We start from the raw sequence: 21,259 nt of genomic DNA, 5'->3' as shown, positions 1-21,259 counted from the left end.
TAAGTTGGTGAATAATTCGACGCCCCAATATTTGAGATATTTTACCAACTTAAGGGGGAGAAGAAATAGAGTAAGTTGGCAAAATTGTAAGATTATAATTAGTTGATCCCTATAAAGATAATTTATAGTGTTATGTGCCAATTTTTGTAAAATTATACATTGAGAAATATCTTGCCAGTTTTCTTTGAATCACTACACTTGAAGTGTAGGTTGTGTAATCGGTTCCAATATAAATATGTGATATATGGCAAGATAGTGCAGTTAATACTTGTAAAGTGTAATTATAATATATTAATATCAGTGTATAAATTACCCCAAATATAGGCGGTATAGATATCTGAACTATAATAGATGGCCTATGATATGAGAAAAATTATGTAATGGTACCAATTGAAGATATATTCAGATATCATTATTGTAAGATAGCACGCAAATAAAAATTGAATTTTGAAGAATATAATGATACCGGTATATAATGGAACCGATGAATAAAACGCATATGCGTAAAATAATGGACTAGTAAATAAGGGATCTCAGATATATGTCCATTTTGATGTCGACATAGTTATAATGATCAAAATTTATCGTGGACCAGAAGTCCAATAGAATATGGATTTGAAATCCACACTATACAGTGTCTTGCATTATTTTGAGTCTTATTATGTTCATTTGCATTAGTAAGTCATAGGTTAATGGTTTTCACATTGCATGTGTAGGAAATTGTTTAATGCATTACTCATCTTATATTTTGTTTAATATCCTGTCATAGTTTTATATTTCATAGTTTCCATACAATAATCATGGTATATGACATATGTGAGTATACGTTAAAAGTATAGTAAGGTGCACACTACAAGAAAAACATTTATTTGCGGCGGTTAAAAATGATTTATTTACTGCGTTTTTGGAGGGGCAGCAAACGCCAGGGCCGCAAATCAATTGAATAATTTGCTGCGGTAACAACCGCAGCAAATCAATCAATTTATTTGCAGCAGTTAATGCCATTAACCCCTGCAAATTAATATTTTTTTACAATTTAAATATTTGGGTTTTAATTTATCAAACCTGCCAATTTGATATTCAACTTATAAAATATAAAAGACTGAAATGTTATTTGCAATTGTAGAAAAAAATTATATTTCTATTAATAATAGCCTGTAAAAGTACACTTTCATAAAAATAAAAAAAAAATATTACAATTGGACAACATTAGACATTTCAGTAACTTAACATAATACAAGAGGAGCACAACCACAACGACATTAGCAATAGACAATATTACAAACTCTGAGATCTAATGGACAAAGAAGTATCGAAGGCAACAGCAGCAATGGTGTCAATTGGGCAACAACAGCTAGGGCATCGAGCAGGCAATAGATAGCATTGAGTAGGTAGCAAGTCCAGCAACAGCAACAGAAGTTACAGCACGAGCAGCAGCAGCAGTACGAGCAGCAGCAGCAGCAGCAGCAGTACGAGCAGTAGTACCTTTGAGATAGAAGATAGAAGCACCTACCTTTTGTAGATGTTCAATTGCCCTTGAGTGAAGGATTCCACTTGATACTCTCTCAAACACATTCTTTGTCCTGCATCTCTTCTTTCCACTTATACAAACCTATTTTAGCTTTTCTGCAACAAAACCAACTTAACACTTCAAATTCAACCACAACCCTATACTTAAAAAATACAACAGTAGCAGGAGAAACAAATATCCAAAGCAACCCAACTCAAAAATTTCAATTCAATTCCAATATGAAAGCATAAAAATCTTGGCAAAACAAATAAAACCTTCTTTAATAATATGAAGTACTAATTCACCACCAAAATAAACCTATTTAATCACTACAACAAAAACTCCACAATTAGATAACAGTCATAACACACTTACACCCAAATAACTTTCAAATTAAAGAAACTCTTACAAAGAAGCACATATATAGATATATTCTGTTACAATTTTATACCATTAAAAAATGGGGTGACAAATATAATACTTTGTATTGCATATCTTCATCAATTCGGGCACAACAAGGTTCCAGTGATGATTAGCTTCGCCAATTAATCTTACTTGAACTAGGAACCATAATAACAAAGGTAAGAAGTGATCTATGACCTTCTGATTTAGTTTTCACAAAAATGAGATATAACACAACAAAAGGATCATATCATTATGTCTACAAGTGAACAATCAGCCTCCAAAGATGCCAAAGGACACAATAAAATGGTTGTATGACAGAGAATTGAAAAACAAGGATGACTACTTATAATCAAATTGAAACATATTACATATGAATGGCGTAAAATTCGAAAACCCATTTAAGAATTGGAAAAACCGATTATCTTTTCGAAACTTGAGCACACTAAAACAGTTGTATTCATCAATTTAACCCTTTAGAATTTCAAACATGCTGAAATCAAATTCTTCACAAACTCAAATTAACATTCACCTTCTCAATTATCACAAATAGTAATACCCAAATCGCATAGTGGAAGGGAATTCCTCAAAAATTGCGACTCCCTATTTCGTTCTCAATTAAGGAAATAAAATACTATAAAATTAGTTACCTTAGGCCCTTAGCTTTGAGAGCGATAGTCGGCGAGTGAAGGTGGTGGTGAGCGAGTAGGTTAGCCGTTAGATCAGTGGAGCGGTGAGACTTTGATTGAACCTAGACCCGACGAACGCCGACAAGGGTGACTGGGTGAGTAAGTGAGTGGGTACTCGAGTGAGTGAGTGAGTGAGTGAGAAACTAAAAGTGTCGATGAGAGTGAGCGACAAAGTAGAATCTCTGGTGAGGTTAGTGAGCAATCAGCCGGTGAGGATGAGTGAGAGAAGATGAAGATGAAGGTGGAAGAGAGAGAAAGAGCTTTATGAATGAATTGGTCGGCTAAGGAATAAAGGGGCTAGGGTAAATGTAGGATAATTGATTTGCAGCGGATCAATAGAAAAACCCCTGCTAATTAATAATATTAATAGTACCTATATGTAAAACCGACTTTAATTTGCAGCGAAATGCATAAAATGCAGCAAATTAATAGCAGCAAATTAATTTTTTTCTAGTAGTGGCATATACAACTTTGATGGAAGATTAGAATGAGATATTTATATTCAAATGGGCTTATAATTGTGATGAAACTATATATGGCGTCGATTTAATAGAATGCTATGAATGAATCATGTAAGAAGAGTTCCCGAACAACTTATATACGACGAATCTAAATACCTAGCCCTACGAATTATGTATTTTGAATATTGTACTTATTATCAAACTCCTAAAAGTCTATATGACTACATCATTGACATCTCAACCTGAAGTTTGAGCATGTAAGAGTTAGTGCGATTTATTATTGATATTTATAAGGAAACTCTCGTATCAACTATATATGAGATGTACAAATAATATAACAACAAGATACTTATGCGTGAGAACGTTTTCTTATGGTCCAGCAGAACCATAAACAAAGTATGCAATTATATATGTTGCACTACTAATTCATATAAAGATTTATTAGAGACCAACATGCATCTATCGATACCAACATCTATCGATGATATTACATTGCATGTTATCGGATTATTATTAATAATGAATATTTAATCAAATGTTGATCATTAATTTTCAAATGCAAAATATGACCTCCGGAAGAAGGCATAAATTTGATGTTTAAGGCAACGTTAACAACAAGCTTCAAATATTACAAATGTAAGCATATGAATTATTATTATCGCAAGTATTGTAAATTGAAGACACAACACATCATGTGAAGACTTGAAGATGCAACGCCAATTTAGGAGGATTCAAGATCAAGGAATGATATCTTTCTACATGAGATAAGACATTCAACTATATTGAATTCATTGCACAAGAAGATCAACTCAAGTTATGTATTCATCAGGGGGAGAATATACGCACTGCACTCTTTTTCCCTTGACCACGGTTTTGTCCCACATCGGGTTTTCCTGGCAAGGTTTTTAATGAGTCAGTATCTCGAGCGTATTACAAAGATTGTTGTACTCTTTTCCTTCATTAGGTTTTTATCCCACAGGGTTTTTCCTAATAAGGTTTTAATGAGACACGATCTTTGATAAATCATCCAAGGGGGAGTGTTATAATATAGATGTATAAGTGGATGACTATTATCCATGTACTATCTATAATACTCTAGAGACGGGTATTTGATCTTATCCGAGGAATCCCTAGATAATCTACATGTAAATATATATATATATCCTGTAACAGATGGAAGTATATACACTGAATAAAAATTCTCTCATATGTTCCTCTATATTTAACAAAAAAAAAAAAGTAGAGTTTTGAAGAGAATTTTTCACGAATGTGTGTTCGATCAATTAACATACCAAATGAGTGCCACAAACTATACACAATTTGAATATCTCAGCGTAAACCACCAAATCGCAATAGAGAAAGTCAAGGTAAAAGGTTCATTATTCTGACTAAATTACTCGTAAATTGAACTTAAATAGACCTTATCTTCATCATAGGTCCCTTTTCTTTAAATAATTTGCATATAAACTTATTAACCCTAATCTGAACTTATTTTTCATAAAAATAAAGGTAGAAATAAAGTGAACAAAAGTACTAACAGGATTAGAAGCAACTTCATAACTACACAGAATAAGAGTGCATATCCCGGTAGGATAGCTAGCAAGGAGGAGATCACTGTTATCTACATATAGCTCAGTCAACAAAGTAAAAGCAGAACTCAGTAGCAACTCAACTCTCCCTAAACAAAGCTAATAATAGCATAGCATACTAATTAATAATACTAGAACTAGAATCCGTTATCCGCAGCATAGTTCCATTAGTATCCTCCAGTCTGGTGCAACATGGCATCAATCTCGTCGCCATCTTCCATCTCCAGCTGAAGCAAAAGATTAACCAAACAAAACAAAGGAAAATCATCATTAATACACAGTTTCCACAAAGAAAAAAAGAAAAAAATTGCAGGACCAGTTGCTCGCATGAAATCCATGGGGCAGGAACACATTCAGAACATCTAAAGGTTGGTAAATAAATGAGCTTGAGACACAGGTTATAATAAATCAATTTGCAAAAATGCCCCTTTATGATAACATCTACAGAGTACTTGATATCTTAAATTCATATCGGGAGATCCAGAGGGACATGGTCAGCTGAAACTCTATAGAATGACAAACAAGAACTAAGAATATTTTTAAAAGGCAATCACCTCATCAGGAGTCTGGTCTCCACGGAGTCGACGACCATCAAACAAGAAAGCAATGGATTCCACGTCAACAGATTGACGGTCACAATATGCACCCATAAGCTTCTTCAAAGCTGTTGTACGCTTGGTCCTAAAGAATACCTCATTGCCATCCTTTAAGAGAACAAAGAAAAGAGTTAACCAACACCAAAGCAGCCAGCAACAATTACAAAAGGAAAGAAAGACCATTTGCACACTCAGATTTGTAAATAAATCCAGAATACAGAGCCAGCAAATTGTGAAGTATAACGATAAGCATCATTGATTGTCACCTCCCACTTCATTGATTTTCTATCTACAGGAAAAAAACTACTTAGCTTCTTTCTACCATCCTTTCATCCTTCCTAGCCACTATGTTTCCATACAACATGCAGTTTTCCCGAAATTAACCTGTTAGCAAGAGTATTTCCAATAGCATACACTAATGTATTATTGTATTTCCAAAAATGTCTTCCCTAATTTAATTTAGAACTTTGAAAAAGCACCATATCTTCACACAAACACACTCTTCCTTCCGTCTACAATTAATACCCTCACTCCTTGCTCTATCAATTATTGCGCTTTAGTTTAATTCTGCTTATGATTCCTAACTTCCAACGTCAATTTACATTAAAGTATTAAAAATTTAGAGATTTTAAGATTCTTATTTCTAATTTAAAGCTCAAATATTAAAAGGATCATGAATTTCCGATTTTCCATGATCTAGCCATTTTCTTTTTGTCTAATTAGTAATGGTGAATAGGTGATAAGCCGTAATTGTATTCATTTAGTTATATGCTTATTTAAAAGATCTCAAAAGCAAGAGAAAAGAAAACAAAAAGAGCGAGGAAAGAGCAGCTAGAGAGGGGAGTAAGGGAGCAACACATTTAACTTTCGACATGCCCTATTTTTCTTCCAAAACTACACCAACATAATCCTCCTTGTTTGCTTGGTGAATTGAGGACAGAGAGCTACATTTCAGGCTTACACAGATTACTACCTATAGCTATGAGATCACATCAACAAAACACATCGTGACAGCGCTAATCCATCAACATTAACCACTAAACGTCTAAATGATCCTCCATTCAAAGATACCTCCTCTATCCATACTGAGCATCAAAGCATTATACACCTCATTATCTAATCTTATCAAGTCATAATAACTTTATTACTAAACGTTAATGATAATTAATTACAATTACGTTCTCAAATAACAAAACATCAAAAGCATTGAACAGCCGAAACATCAAATAACATATCATCCTAGAACAAAAAACGTCGAATCGTTATTTGATATCCACTGCACATTATCTGAATTTAAATCTAAATTTGACAACAATTCACAAGCCGCATAAGTAAAATTAATTTAAACTGAATGATCCTGAAACAAATAGAACAGTAAAATACACACATAATTGCACAGATCAACAGAGTCAAAATACAAATAGCATAAATCAAAGCCTGAACTACTTATTAGGTTTGCATGCATGGTCATAAATACGATTCAAATAAGCAAAATCGCATAATTCAATGTCATCAAATCATCCAAAACTTCAACAATTTCACAATTATCTAATTCATCAACACAAATATACAAAATTCACACCAAAAATATGAAATTCAACGCAAAAACAAATCACAAAAATAAATTCAAAATTAACACAAAAATACCAAAAAAAAATACATAAATTCACAAAACAGCAACAATTATCTAATTCATCAACACAAAAAATACAAAATTAACACCAAAAACATAAAATTCAACACAAAATTACAAAATTAACACAAAAACAACAAAAAAAACATATAAACTCACAAAACAAATCAAAAGAATCGGCGAAAAATTTAAAAATAATTACCTGACCTTTAACCTTGAGATTGATATGAGTAGATTGATCAGGAGCAGGCTTCTTATCCTCATTAAAAGCGTTGTTACCTCCATTGTTGTTAGTATCAGTTTCACCAGTCATCTTCAAATCTTCAAATTTGAAACCACAATTTCTCTCTCTTAGGGTTTTTATCGCAATATCAAAAACCACAAATCCTTGTATAAATGCGGAAAATGGGAAAATAATGAGTTCCTTAAATACGAGAAATTTGTTTGTGTAACCCTTTTAAACTTAAACCTCGAGGTTTTTGCCAAGTGTGAAAGAGAAGGAAGCCCACTCGCGTCATTGCGATTGAAGGGTAATTTCGTAATTTTGAAATTTGTATAGGAAGTTTTATCCGAATCTATGGAAGTATGAAGTGACGAAAAAAAGTAAAAAAAGGTGTTGTGTTGGTGTACGCGCGATGATTGTTACGTCAGGTAAGATCTAATGGAAAGTCGGTGAAGATTTTTTTTAAGGAAAAAGATATTTTTGGTTATTTTTTTATTAATTGAATTTAAATCTGTTTTGAATTCCGCGCGACTTTTTTTTTTAAAATCCCAATATTGCTCTAATTTTGTTTTTTTTTTTTTTTTTTTTTAAAATTTCACAAAATTCTTTTTTTCTTTTATATATATATATATATATATATATATATATATATATATATATATATATATATATATACCACCCGCTTCACCCTTTAGGCTAATCCGAATTTGAGATCAATTCTGGGTGGTTGGGTTTTTAGTCCCCTCCCAATTGTTGTTGTGGGGGACCGAACATAAGTCTTTCCTACCAAGTCTAATGATTATAATCCCAATCATCACTACATCAACAACTAATTGGTTACAAAATTCTTCTTGTATTTTTATGGTTACAAGTGTGTGTTCTTGTCAAGATTTATTTAAACAAAATAATTTTAGAAGTACAAGTTTTAACCCATAATTTTAAAACTTTATTATGGTTAACTAAATATAAAACAGTAATATACATAACCCTTAGGGCTACATATAAGCATTAAAATTACACTTGAAAATCGTAAAAAGCTAAGAAATCATCAAAATATAAACACTAATTACACTGATTTACGTGTGTTTTTGTCATAAATTCCTAAATTTATATTATTTTCAAAAATGTATTTAATGCTTATATGTAGTCCTTAAGGCTACATATAGCATTACTCAATAAGTTTTCCATTTCAATCTTTTTTCTTTCAAAAACATAAGCTTAAATGGTTGTATGTTTGTCTTCAAAAAAAAAAAAATGGTTGGAACCTTCTCTAGGAGTTCTAAAGTTGAATGCTAAAGCTTCCCATTGCGAGTTCATCTTGCAGGGAATGTGTTGCTCATTTTCAATATTAGATATTGATATATTGAATTGTATATAAGCATTTATCGGAGATCAATCGAAGATCAATGTTATTAATGAGTACAAAGTAATTGATTTAGCTTGATATATACTTGAAAGTGTATACTCGATCGAGTTGTTTTAGTCATTCTAGAAATAGGGGCATGGCATATGAGAGGCGGTTCTCAGCCAGCCGAAATTCTGGATATAGGTTAATTAGTTTCATTAATATAACTAAAAAATTAAATTGGAGTATTGGTTAAGAGTATGGTGCATTGGTGCTTTGTGTAAAAGGTATTGGGGTTCAAATCCTAATTGCTTTATTTTTTTTACCATGACAGCTAGACATCCATTAAATGTGTGATACATTTGTCAATTGTCATTTGATTTATCTCCCAAATTATTTATGGGCTATACACTCGCAAATCGGTGTAATTAGTGTGTTTTTGTCATGATTTTCTAAATTTAAACAATTTTCAAGAGTAAATTAAATGCTTATATGTAGCCCTTAGGGCTATGTATAGCATTGTCCATTATTTATCTCCCAAAATTGATTTCATTCCTATCAATTCATTTTCAACACTTAATCTTTAATTTTCAAGTTTTTTGTTTAATAAAAATTTGTTATTTAATTCATGTACTCTCCCATTATTTTTTAATCATAATGTTGAACTTCATGCTTAACAACACATTTTATAACTTTATTTATGAAATTATGTTATACAGACTAGTAAAAATTTTACGGAGTTAAAACTAAAAATCACAAAAGAACGGAGAAAGAATTAATCGAGGGCCTCATTTTGAGAATTGCACAGGGCCTATTGTTGTGGCGACATTGTAGCCCCGGCACGGTGGCATATCATAATTCATAATCTCACAACCCATTCTTTCTCAAGGATAAAGATAATCTCATAACCCATTTGCTAAGCTCTTCGTATTGGTAGGCCGCCTTCAATATTGGACTGTCTCATAGGATTTAGAGGACTAATGTTTTGTAGATTAAATCCAAATTTGTAAGATGTAATGATGTATGGCATTGAACATCTCAACATAACATCTGTAATCATACAGTCATCACATATTCTAGGAATGGAGTCTCAATATGTTTGGTAAAATAACTACAATCATAAATTTCTTCGCTATTTTTTTGGAGAAAAGACTCAATAGCTCTTCCTGTACAATGTGCATTTGCAATACAAGTATACAACAACATATCTAAACAAGGCCTTCATTACTAGAGATACAGACTGCAGCATATAAGATGCCTGACCATATATTATAGTATCTGGAGACACTGCTTACAATATAGGCATATAGCCAGTCACTACTCACTAGTATATTTTACTTGGGGTGATTCCAACCTATATTACCATTCCTATGTGCAAAGAATCAGACATAACAGGCTGATATAATCCGTTACAGAATAGCTCAGTGTACATAATCTACTGGTGTCCAAGCACATACGGAATTAGTTTGTGATTAGACAAATTACTAGCAAGATGGTACATAGGTTAGCTTGGTAGATGAGATGTATATTCATCAACATTTGTACAGGAGATACAACTGAGTTTCTGTTCAATCGAAGTGCTCGTGATTTTCAGGAATTTGCTGTAAGAGAGAAGATTTCAGGAATAGTCAATAATATTGGTGAAATGTGTAAAGTGTAATGACTGTAATCAAATGAAACATGCAACATCAAGCATAAGAATATGATATGCTGTGTAAAATGAACTTAGCTACATGCTGTCAATTTCAGAATTGAAACTATCCAGCATGGTTTTATTTTTCTTAGAAGATTTTTCAAGATATTCTCAATCTTCTAATTCTCGTGACAGCTCAGGCTTCTAAATCATAAATCACAATCAAAACATAATTCAAGTCGAGAAAACTGAGTTTGTCCTTGGAGCATAGTAGGCTTGTCTGTCAGCTTTTTAAGCAAGATTTGGAGTTCTCTACATTAAGTGATCACCATGCAGATTAGTGGTTATATTTGCCTATTGCCTTAACTCAGTGGTGTACTCAACAAGTTGCTCAAGATTTGTACTAGCTCATATTTTTCATGACATATCGATGCAAATAACAGCAATGTAGTGCATAAACAACTTTCTATATCTAAATTAAGTTGATTCTGGAAAACCACAGAGCAACTACCTGTTGACAGCCTTCCTGAGCAAGTGCTTGCTGAGAGGCATTCAGTCCTGATGATGGAAGCGCTCTCTGAGAAGCTTTCAATCCTGATGATAATAGTTCAGACATGCGCCTTATGTATTCACTGAGGTGGTTAGATGTGCTGCAGTTCCAATAAGCATTGAAAAATTATGCCATTAATATAAGATCAAAGCAGATAACTAAACAACTAGAGGAATCTTCACAAATAAAAGATGAAAAACTGGATGGCCTAAGAGCTCCACTTATAACCAGATTTGGTTACAAGATGTTGTCATGTAATTGAAGTCCGCTCATTTATGCATTTATAAGGGAAAGGTGTTAGAGATATACCGAAAGGAGAAAAGGAACACACCTAAGTCTATGTCGGTTGCATGAATCCAAGAATGCAATTAATCCATATGAAATACTACGGAGAGAACGAAACACCTGCAAGATTGAGTCATTCTCAAACGATTGCCATTTCCAAAATTCATCAACTTGATCTCTCAACTGTACATCTAATAGGCAATTGATCAACCTACCTTTGAAAACAGATCTTTCCACAGAGAACTCCACATGGAAACTTCTGTTGTGGCAGGCTTTGCTTTAGATAGTTGGGTAGCCAAATGACCAACCTCAGTTGCTTTGCTCACTATGAGCGTCAGCATCTCTTGAAGATCCTTGTACATGCTACTAAAGAAAGAGGCGGCATGATTTCCCATGGGAGAGCACATCTGGAGTGGAACTTGACAAAGATCCCATAAGGAGGCAAAAATAGGACTAAAGAATGAAACTGCAAGCCAAAAGAAGTTTTTAGTGGACAAATTATAAAATTAGGTAGATCAACTGGAAATAACAAATAGTTGTATTATGGAATACTTGGCAACAAGATATATGGGCAGAAACAGCACATGAAGGTAAAATTTTAGTAAAAGTGCTGAGTGCCTAATAGGTTCCAAAGAACTTTTCCTATGTTCCAGTAACTCAATAAGATATATGTTAATCAGACTCACTAAAAGTGTCAACTTGCATTGCTCATCTGAGGGTTCGGTGTACTTAGAGGTAGGTCTCTGAGTGTATAACAAATGGTTTTGTAATTGATATAGATTGGTCCAGCGTTATTCATTCATAAAACATAAATCATACTAATGACGTAATGTACCAATAATCTTTTGAACAACTAGCAGGTAAGCAATTTTTTATAAAATCAATGGCCTGGCCTCTAAGCAAAACATGTTAGTCTGAGCAGTAATAGCCAATTGACCAGAAAACAGAAAAGACATGTTAAACAACAACAAGTACTCCATAAAAATATGCTGGTCCAATTTGAAAAGTACAACCATAGTGGTGGGCCGGGAGAGTGGGTTCAGTATTTCAGTGTAATATGTAACAGATTGTGCCAGAAAACACTGAATCCCGTTAAAAAGAACAAAAAAAAAATTATATTTTAGTCATACTACAGTAACTAGGATGCTGGTCAAGCTAATCCTCTATACAAAGGCAAATACATGAACTGATGCAAGGGACTGGGGAGCATGCTGAAGAAACTATGAGATCTCAATAACAGCATTAAAAAGCAAGAATACTTCGAACATTCTTAGAACACGTGGTCTGATAGGAGAGAGAACATACCTATAATTACAATGTACGAGTACAGAAGCTGGAATGGAGAGAGTAGAAGCTCAAATAGATCAACAACTAAACTACATAAATAAATCAAAGCAAATGACACCATGCTGTAGAAATCTGATCCTGCTTCACACAGTAGAATCCATAGAGGCGAAGTGAATTCCACTAGGTCCTGTAGTGGCTCCATCAACGGTTTTGTTAGTAGCAACAGCAGCAGTTTCAAGACTTGGCCAATTTTGAGAGACCATCGCATTGCTTTCTCAAAATTCTGAATGAACAGCATTGTTCCTAGATATCTGACTCTGGAAATCATATCCCAATCCTCTATCCAGATAAATAATGGCCCACAAATGCGTGATGCAGCAGCCTTCAACACCGGAACATTCTTGTATAGATCATAAAATCCAATCACACAGGTAACAAGAGAGATTAATATATAAAGTGTTCTCACTAGAGGCCTCATCCAAGGTCGATAAACTTTGCAGAATAAAGGATATGACTGAAGGAAGACAACCCATGAAGGAAGGCCTGACTCGAGCAAAGTTAGAAGTCTTAGATCAGAAGTTATTATTCTTTTGAATGTAAAAGGAAGGTCCCTATCATCAAAGTAGAATTTCAGTAGAGTATCCTTATAATGCACAGGTTCAATATCTGTATCCTGTTGTCTTCTTGGTGTTTTCTGCTCATTTTGTTTCTCGAGAAGTTGATGCTCACAACAAAGATCAGGATTAGTACCCTGATGGGTGCATTCTCTGACATCAAAATAATCATCAATTGACGCCCTCTTGGTATGCTTTCCATGTCCTATGAGCAAATCGTTAAAAGAAATTCTTACTTTTTGTGGAGATTGTGAAGGAACTTTATCGTCGAGGGACATTAGACACTTCCACAATGATTCAATCTCTGATTGGGATCCTGAGAACCATGTTTGGATACAACTAGAAGCTTGGTCAATGCTGTGGAAATCCCATTTTCTCATTGATTTTACCTCAAAAGCCATTGATATGTCTGACTGGCAGTAACAGTGTGATATAACTAGTTTAGTAAGTAGAATGTTAAGTTTTTTTGCATCTTTTAAGTAAGCATAATGCAACTACACAAAAAAATTCTATTCAAATGCAGATTCGCGGTAAATCTATCTACTGTTGATGACTAATTTGACTATTTTAGCATGGAGTACCTGAAGCTCACTGAAGTAGTTGATGCCACGTATATCCTTCCAATAAACTTCGAACACTATGAAGCCATGTAAAGCTACATGTAAATCCACCAAAGAGAAAAAAGCTTGTGCTCTCCACCTCTGAGAATTGACAACAGACACCCATCTGTACAACTTCTTCCTCTCATCATTTGAAGAAATCGAGTTATCTTTGTAACGTGCACTGACACGCCTTAACAAAGCCCTAGAGTTTTTGAAGGGTGACGTCCTGTACTGTGTTAATGCAAAAACCACAATGAGTACCATACACCCAAATTATAGAGTGAAAATTTAATAGAGTCAATCTTATGCTAAGGAAGGCAATGACCTTAGTGGCAAACAACTCTCTTAGATGGGTTGATTTGGAGTGATTATTATTCATCCGCCAGGAATGATTATCGACCAGGATCAAGAACTTGTGACTATAGATTGCAAAAAACAGGTATGCTTGTGAAAGATAAGATTGTACATCCCTGTCAATAACAAGATAAAGTCCTTAAGACACAGTTTATAATCATTTCATAATGCATCTTCCAAGATATTAGAATGTGTCATTCTTTCCTCTTTAGCCTTGAACAAGCTAGATTCATGCACACAAAATGCAGCATCCTGAAATTTAGAATAATAAAACTACCATATGCTTTAAACATCCAATTTTGTAGTTTTCACTATTCTTTGGTTAGAACCTAGTTTTCACTAAGAAAAATAACACCCTGTAACAAGTCTTATACTATAGATCTTGAGAGATTACATAGTTAGCCCACAGAAAGCACAATAAAGCTACGAGTAAGGGCGTGTTCTCATTGACTGAACTCAGCTGAACTGAACTGAGCTGAACTGAAATGAATATTTTATAAGAGAAGGAAATTAGGAGCTGAACTGAACTGAATTGAATTGAATTTCAACGTAAGAGAACATGCCCTAAATCACCTCTAGATTCTAAAATAACACAAGGTAACCTTGTTCTCACTATAAGTTAATGTGAAATTTTTATAATTTGTCGTTCGTCTCCAAATAAAAGTCTCATTCCATCACAACTTTTGTCCCTAAATAAAAGTCTTAATTCACCTTTCTATCTGGTTATTTATTCATTTTTAATCAACCAAACCCCACTATCTTATATTTTAATTTCACATTTAGTCAACTATCCCCACTACCTTCCTAAAAGCATGTGCAAAAGGCAAATGGGACTTTATTTGGGATTTGAAGGAGTATGATTTTTTCTAATTGAATTCTAGTTAGTATCAAATTATGGCTACAGTTAAGCACCTCGTAGGAGCATTTTATACCTTGTGTTACCCCATATGTAAATACAAAGTTTTTTTTAATCTTTCATTTGCATGTGTACTAGAGTAACTAGTCCAAGTATTGTAGCCTAACTTGTGGGTGACCCCTTACGGCCGGGCCTTACCCTTCCTCTCACTTCCAAGTTCCAAGCGTCCCCCTCCCCCTTACAAAGAGGACTATAAAACGGTGAAAGTTAAGGCCTGGTCATGATCCATAAGAACCGCATGTATGTAAAGAGCTTAAATGAGGCCGTTAAGGCACGTGTGTCTAAATTTCACTCTAAATTGACAAAGAATGTTAGAGGGTTGTATTGACACGTGGTGCTACGATTGTAAGAACCTTTCAAGCTTAAAAATTCCAAGCTAACAAGCTAAATAACTCCAAATTTCATCTTTCCACAAATAAAATATAACTGACATTCAATCATAAACATAAAGGCTTGTCAATTATTTACATATTTAGAAGTCAAAATAACAAAAATCCAAAGAAATGTGACATTTAACGAACCAAAATGATTTTGTTATGAGAAATCTTACCCAATTTGCAGACTTGTCAAGGGGTAGAGATCACGAACATCATACTCCATATTCTCACCTTCTGTAAACACCCACAAATTAAAAAAAAAAAAATAAATAAAAAAAAAAAATTGATGAATAAATGTGAAATTAATGTCAAAAATCACACATAAAATTAGCAATTTAAACAACAAATCAAAAGTATTGTATGCTTATTTACCTGGAATTATAATTCTTGTACCATTAATGGATTTATTGGATTATGATCAAAGAAAATTAAATGTATGAAGAAATAAGAGAGAGAGAAAAAATGAAGGAAAAAGGATAGAGAAATGATTAGAACATGTCAACTGATTTTGAGACCGAGAATTTTGGTCACCCGCTATATTTTATTCAGTTGATGAGCTCATCTATTAATTACGTGGAATTAACAAAAAGATTAACATTACTTCTTTATTTCTTCACGTATTAGTTTGATATGCTTAAACGATATGCCTTAATTTGGCAAGTAGTCTTTGACGAAATGAACGAGTTACAGAAGCTCGATCGTTCTAAAACTTGTTAACTTTACGAAAGTATCGTTCATATAGGCTTGGAAAGAAGTTCGGACATCACTAAAATTGTAGTCGTTTTAGAAATTATCACCAATATATTTTTTTTTAATTATTACTAGTTTAGTATTTGTGCTTTGCATGGTGGTGATAAATAATAAATAATTCATAATTCTTTTATATCTTTTCTTGTTCGTAAATTTTAACATGACTGGGCTTGCTTTTCAATAAATAAAAAAAAATTGTTTTATGGAGTATATATATATATAATAACATTAACATAATCCTTATTTTTTAAAAAAAATTGTTATTATCTAATGCTACATCATAATATTTACTATGTTAATTACTAAAAATATACTAAAATGATGGTTAGACAAATAATATTTAATGTTGCGTTCTTATATCTTTATCTATTAGATATTGTTTTATTGGGAATATTCAAAAGTAGTATGGAGTATACAACAATATTGATGCCAAAACAAGTTTCAAATTTTTATTTTCATACCTAATTGATCCTAGTTTATAGCAAATAAAATGAAAGAGCAAAAAAAAAATGATGACATCATACGTGAATTTGGAGGGAAAATTTTTAATAAGAATTTGACACATAAGACACTTTAGAGAGTTGATGACATCAACATTTATGTTTTAGTAATAGTTAATAGAAATAGATTATTATTATTTTTTTCCTACTAACAATCTCGCAAAATATGAAATCTTTTCACCAAATTGTGCAAACACTTTTAGCTAGGTGACGTCATGAAATCTTCACCTTTTTTCATTCAATCTATCAACAAACATTAAAATTGGGTTAGGAAAAAGCGTCTGATAGTAGATTACTGATGATATTCTTATGACTCATATCTATCATAAAACTGCATCGAAAAATAAATATTAGTGCATACATATTTAACCTAATGTTTATTATAACGAAACTTAGATAGATAGATTATATCATTTTTTATTAAAATAAACCTTTGGCATGTACCATTTCATGGCATCAATCACGTTTATAGTATTTGATAACATCATATTTATGAAAAAAAATTAATACCTATCCCTATTTATTTGCCCCATACAGTATTTGATAACATCATAATTATAAGTACTACGTATATTTTTTTGGGATGCATGTCCCTAAAATATTGCCCCTTACTTGCATGCACTCACACAAATGAAAAAACAAGTACACTCTCTATCCATTTGCATTCTTTTGGTTCAATCCTTAATAAAGCATATTTTGTCTATGGGGCAAACAAAAAAGGAATTAGGGACCGAGGGAGTAACAATAATAAAAATTAAACGTACTGGAAAATCCTGCAAACTTCTATCACTACTCCGTACTAATTAATTGTTTTGTCTGACCTTTTACGATTTCATCTCAACTTATTTTCTTTAAACTTTCACAGCTTATTTAATCTAAAATGATCTAAACTTACTTATTTTAAAGTTAAAATCGATAAATAAAATTATTATAAGATGAAACAAACAAACAAACCCTAAGTCAAAATTCATTGTAACAATATTAAAACATCACATTTTATGGCCCACACTGCCACACACATTTTAACTTGGACAGTTGGACTCCAAATATTTTGACTTTTTTCTCCATTCACCAAACGTACAGAAAATTGACTAGATGAAATATACACATACCGTAATAGTCACAATACGTAACGACTGTTGAGCATGCATACTCAAATAAGTGTAAAATTCCCTCACATTATATTGTCCTAATAATGGAGGTAAAAAGAACCAAGGGCCTTTAGTTTTAGTTATAGTTATTTTCAAGCTACTACTACGTATATTGAATAATTTGATGTAACTATTGTTATGGGAAAGATATGGGTATGTACTCTAGTGTTTTACGTGTGGGACATTGAAGGTGGCAGAATTAAGGCTCACACTCTTCCTGCTTTATTAAGATGACGTCTATACATGTATTATTCAAACAAGTTCCATACATATATAGAACAACCATCAACTTATAGTCTTATACTATAGATAAATCTTCGGAAAATTTTATGATCACTTAGCTTGAATTGTACAACTAAGTTCTACATATGGCTTTATATATTATGATCAGTAAAATTGTATTAATCGCGTTCTTTATTAGTGAAAGTACAAGTAGAATTAGTAGTGAGCCTATTTTTGATGAGAATTATGGTGTTGTTTGGGGATATACTCATGTGGAGAATCATGCGACGGAAGTTCAAATCTACTTAGATAAATCATCAGGTGGGTTCATTCAATCTTCTTCTGAAATAATAGTATTTTGGTATTATGTATGTTATCTTATTCATTATAGTTTTTTTTAAAAAATCTTTATGCACGACTATTTTACGTTACAATATCTTATTGTAGGCTTCCGATGTCTTAATTACTTATACCTATGACTGTATTGTGTGACTTTTTACTTATTTTGGAGATCAAGGTAACCTATGTGTATAAGATGGCTTCACTCATGTAACATTATTTATAATTAGCTTGTATTTTCTCTATTACATTATAGTAACATTTGACGTGATAATTAACCTTATTTTTATATGGAGTACGTACTACATATAATTGAAAACTACGTCTATATGATCGATCAATGATGCTGCAGGTGCTGGGTTCGAATCAAAGCAGAGCTATGGATCAGGGTTCTTTACCATGCAAATAAAAGTGCCAGATAAAGACTCAGGAGGAGTTGTTACAGCATTTTATGTATATTACACACTAATCATTAATTATTTTGCTTTCATTAATTAATTCACCCTCTTAATTAATGAAAGTTCACTTAAACTAACTCATTTAAATGGATGATTAATTAATATATATGTAGTTAACATCAGTCGAAGATGGTAGTCGCGATGAGCTAGACTTTGAGTTCTTGGGGAACAGAGAAGGGAAACCCTACACATTGCAAACTAATGTATTTGCACAAGGAATAGGGAATAGAGAGCATAGGATTCATCTTTGGTTTGATCCTACTGCTGATTTTCACACTTACAAGATCCTTTGGAACCAACATCACATTGTGTAAGTATGTATTATTGTTATTCTAGGAGTTTAGGAAAAGCTAATTAATTAAAGTATTAAACATGCATGCATGACAAAATATATGTCACCTACTAATTAAAAATTTATATATATTGCTGGCTAATTTTACTTAAATTTCGTGATTTGTGAATGTATGGTTATAACTACTACAAAATCACACCGTATACGTGATCATATATTCATATATCTTGTATGCATTGGCAGAGCTACATTCCCAATTATGGGGTCAATTGTCACTAATTTTAATTTACATCATCATGCCCTTTATTTGCCCCTGATAATTATTATTTTTCATTTAAGTATCAACAACATATTTATAATTATAATATTAATAATTTATTGAGAATAAACTTATTTTTTTGGATGAGTAGGTTTGATTACACTTGTATGTAAAAATAATTATTTATATAATTACATAATTTTCCACATACAATCGCCACACATTGACACTCATATGTTTCGCATGAATTTATTTATTTTAAAGTTATAAACAACATCATCTGATCTGACATTAAATTATGCATGGAGTAACACATATTGACATACATCACTCATTCACTCCCTCATCCGTCTCTAAATGTTGTTCATGACTACTTAACTATTTTGTGAGACAATCACTGTCAAATTAGTAACAACATTTAGATACTTAAAGGTAACATTTATTGAAGCTTTGATTATTTGAAATAAATTAAAGTTGACATGATTATGATGTATATATGAAGTATATATAATGTGTTTTGTCTTGTAAATTAGTTTTTTTGCAGACAATATACCAATAAGATATTTCAAAAACAACATAAACTTTGGGGTTGGATACCCATCTAAACCAATGAAGATAGAAGCAAGCATATGGGATGGATCTGATTGGGCAACAGATGGAGGTCAGACCAAGGTTGATTGGAACCATGAACCATTTAGGGCATATTTTAAAGGTTTCAACATTGATGGTTGCCAAATTGATAAAGATAGTGGGACAATTGAGCCTTGCAACTCTGATAAATATTGGTGGAACAACAAAAGATATTGGGAATTAGATCCTACTGAACAAAAAGCCTATAATATTGTCAAGCATCATTATGTTACTTATGATTACTGCACTGATAAGCAAAATCATCCTGTTACTCCTCCCGAGTGCTCTCAACAATACTGATTTATAAAATAGATTGATATGAATGTCAAAGCCAATTCTTTGGCCTATGCCATGTACGGGTTGAGATCGATCAATAGGGCTATATATATATATATATAGAGGGGAGGGATCCGGTGAGATTAGGCCCATATGTGAGAATTTGTATTTATATGAGAACTGATCTTAAATTTAGAACATGTGAGTACAAATTTAGAACATAAGAGTAAAAATTTAGAACATGTGACTCAAATTAAAATTTAGAACATATGAGTAATAATTTAGAACATCAGTGTGAGTAATATGTTTAGAACATCTTATTTAAGAATTAGATTAAGTGACTAAATATTTAGTAAATTTGCTTTATGAAATTTTAAACATGAGTAAAATTTAGATCATCTGATTTAAGATTATGAACATGTGAATAAAAATTTAGAATAACTTGATATAGAATATAGAACATGTGACTAAATAATTTAGAATATACGAGTAAAAAATAGAACATGCGCTTTAAAATCTGGAACATATAATTAAAAATCTTAGAACACACGTTTTAAAATTTAGAACATACAAGTTAAAATTTTGGAACAAGGTTTTTAAAATTTATAATATCAAACTTAACTAATTTATGGTTTAGAACATGTGAGTACTAAATTAGAACATTTGATTTAATTTAGAACACCTAAGGAAAAGTTTAGAACATCAGATTTAAAATTTAGAACATAAGAGTTAAAATTTAGAACATAAAGAGTGTTCTCACATAATAAAAATTCTCACATAAGATAAATTCTCACGAGAGCCTCCCCCTATATATATATATATTACTCCGTACTAATGATTGTATGTAATGAGATATAATGTGATAATATATACAAGTAGTAATTAAGCATAGTGGTTATACACTTATATATATAATCAATTTCTCCTTGATTATTACTTCGTATTAAGTAGTGTTAGTGAAAGTGGTATTGTAAGTTTGACATCAGTCTAAAGGTTTTAGAGAACAACTTTTTCCAAAGAGTTTTTTTTTGATATGTAGTTCATTAGATAATTATAAATAAGCCATATTTCTTAAAACTTTTTTCAAAAAAATAAATAAAGTGGCATACGTGCTAGATAATAAAACAGTATACGTTAATGGGTATATATGGTGAACATAATTAATCTCAATTAGCTAGGATCAAGCTAGTACTTAAATTAATAGATGTTCTTCCAAGGATGCCCGTTTAACTAAAGGTTTAAAAATGGGTCATGTCCTAGGAACGCAACATATTCTTTCATTCACGTCTAAGCTGTTAAGAAGATTTTAATGTTCG

At 32.2% G+C, this 21,259-nt stretch overlaps 3 protein-coding genes and 1 long non-coding RNA gene across 4 annotated transcripts; 1 reads left to right on the top strand and 3 right to left on the bottom strand.

Annotated features, from left to right (window-relative positions):
* Positions 1–1,120: 1,120 nt before the first annotated feature.
* On the bottom strand, positions 1,121–2,915 carry LOC145618123 (uncharacterized). The gene is made up of 2 exons (XR_014107852.1): positions 2,563–2,915; positions 1,121–1,626 (listed from the first exon to the last, which is right to left on the bottom strand). It is a non-coding gene; the product is annotated as an uncharacterized LOC145618123 (long non-coding RNA).
* A 1,663-nt stretch (positions 2,916–4,578) lies between these two features.
* On the bottom strand, positions 4,579–7,244 carry LOC145616435 (small ubiquitin-related modifier 1-like). Its single transcript, XM_081671148.1, has 3 exons — positions 7,083–7,244; positions 5,206–5,355; positions 4,579–4,878 (listed from the first exon to the last, which is right to left on the bottom strand). The coding sequence occupies exons 1-3, from the start codon at positions 7,191–7,193 to the stop codon at positions 4,819–4,821; spliced, it is 321 nt and encodes a 106-aa protein (XP_081527274.1). The 5' UTR covers positions 7,194–7,244; the 3' UTR covers positions 4,579–4,818.
* Positions 7,245–10,252: 3,008 nt separating this feature from the next.
* Positions 10,253–15,289, bottom strand: LOC145616777 (uncharacterized). The gene is made up of 8 exons (XM_081671505.1): positions 15,240–15,289; positions 13,745–13,889; positions 13,399–13,650; positions 12,222–13,311; positions 11,132–11,382; positions 10,963–11,036; positions 10,593–10,731; positions 10,253–10,285 (listed from the first exon to the last, which is right to left on the bottom strand). The coding sequence occupies exons 1-8, from the start codon at positions 15,287–15,289 to the stop codon at positions 10,253–10,255; spliced, it is 2,034 nt and encodes a 677-aa protein (XP_081527631.1).
* A 2,546-nt stretch (positions 15,290–17,835) lies between these two features.
* On the top strand, positions 17,836–19,985 carry LOC145616776 (xyloglucan endotransglucosylase/hydrolase protein 3-like). Its single transcript, XM_081671504.1, has 4 exons — positions 17,836–18,010; positions 18,381–18,481; positions 18,600–18,796; positions 19,571–19,985. The coding sequence occupies exons 1-4, from the start codon at positions 17,836–17,838 to the stop codon at positions 19,965–19,967; spliced, it is 870 nt and encodes a 289-aa protein (XP_081527630.1). The 3' UTR covers positions 19,968–19,985.
* Positions 19,986–21,259: the final 1,274 nt, after the last annotated feature.

Source organism: Chenopodium album, chromosome 26, assembly GCF_948465745.1.
Source record: "Chenopodium album chromosome 26, dcCheAlbu1.1, whole genome shotgun sequence".
Classification (NCBI taxonomy): Eukaryota; Viridiplantae; Streptophyta; class Magnoliopsida; order Caryophyllales; family Amaranthaceae; genus Chenopodium; species Chenopodium album.
Note: the sequence above shows the minus strand (reverse complement) of the source record. Positions and strands in the feature narration are given on the sequence as shown.

What these genes read in the sequence shown, in the direction of transcription:
- LOC145616435 (XM_081671148.1), bottom strand. Translation starts at nt 7,193, where the DNA reads ATGACTGGTGAAACTGATACTAACAACAATGGAGGTAACAACGCTTTT. An exon ending in ATCTCAAGGTTAAAGGTCAG is followed by an intron (nt 5,356 to 7,082) that starts GTAATTATTTTT and finishes GTTCTCTTAAAG; the next exon opens with GATGGCAATGAGGTATTCTT. An exon ending in GAGACCAGACTCCTGATGAG is followed by an intron (nt 4,879 to 5,205) that starts GTGATTGCCTTT and finishes CTTTTGCTTCAG; the next exon opens with CTGGAGATGGAAGATGGCGA.
- LOC145616777 (XM_081671505.1), bottom strand. Translation starts at nt 15,289, where the DNA reads ATGGAGTATGATGTTCGTGATCTCTACCCCTTGACAAGTCTGCAAATT. An exon ending in GAGAGTTGTTTGCCACTAAG is followed by an intron (nt 13,651 to 13,744) that starts GTCATTGCCTTC and finishes GCATTAACACAG; the next exon opens with TACAGGACGTCACCCTTCAA. An exon ending in CTCAGGAAGGCTGTCAACAG is followed by an intron (nt 10,286 to 10,592) that starts GTAGTTGCTCTG and finishes TTTATGATTTAG; the next exon opens with AAGCCTGAGCTGTCACGAGA.
- LOC145616776 (XM_081671504.1), top strand. Translation starts at nt 17,836, where the DNA reads ATGGCTTTATATATTATGATCAGTAAAATTGTATTAATCGCGTTCTTT. An exon ending in GAGTTGTTACAGCATTTTAT is followed by an intron (nt 18,482 to 18,599) that starts GTATATTACACA and finishes ATATATATGTAG; the next exon opens with TTAACATCAGTCGAAGATGG. An exon ending in TGGAACCAACATCACATTGT is followed by an intron (nt 18,797 to 19,570) that starts GTAAGTATGTAT and finishes CTTGTAAATTAG; the next exon opens with TTTTTTTGCAGACAATATAC.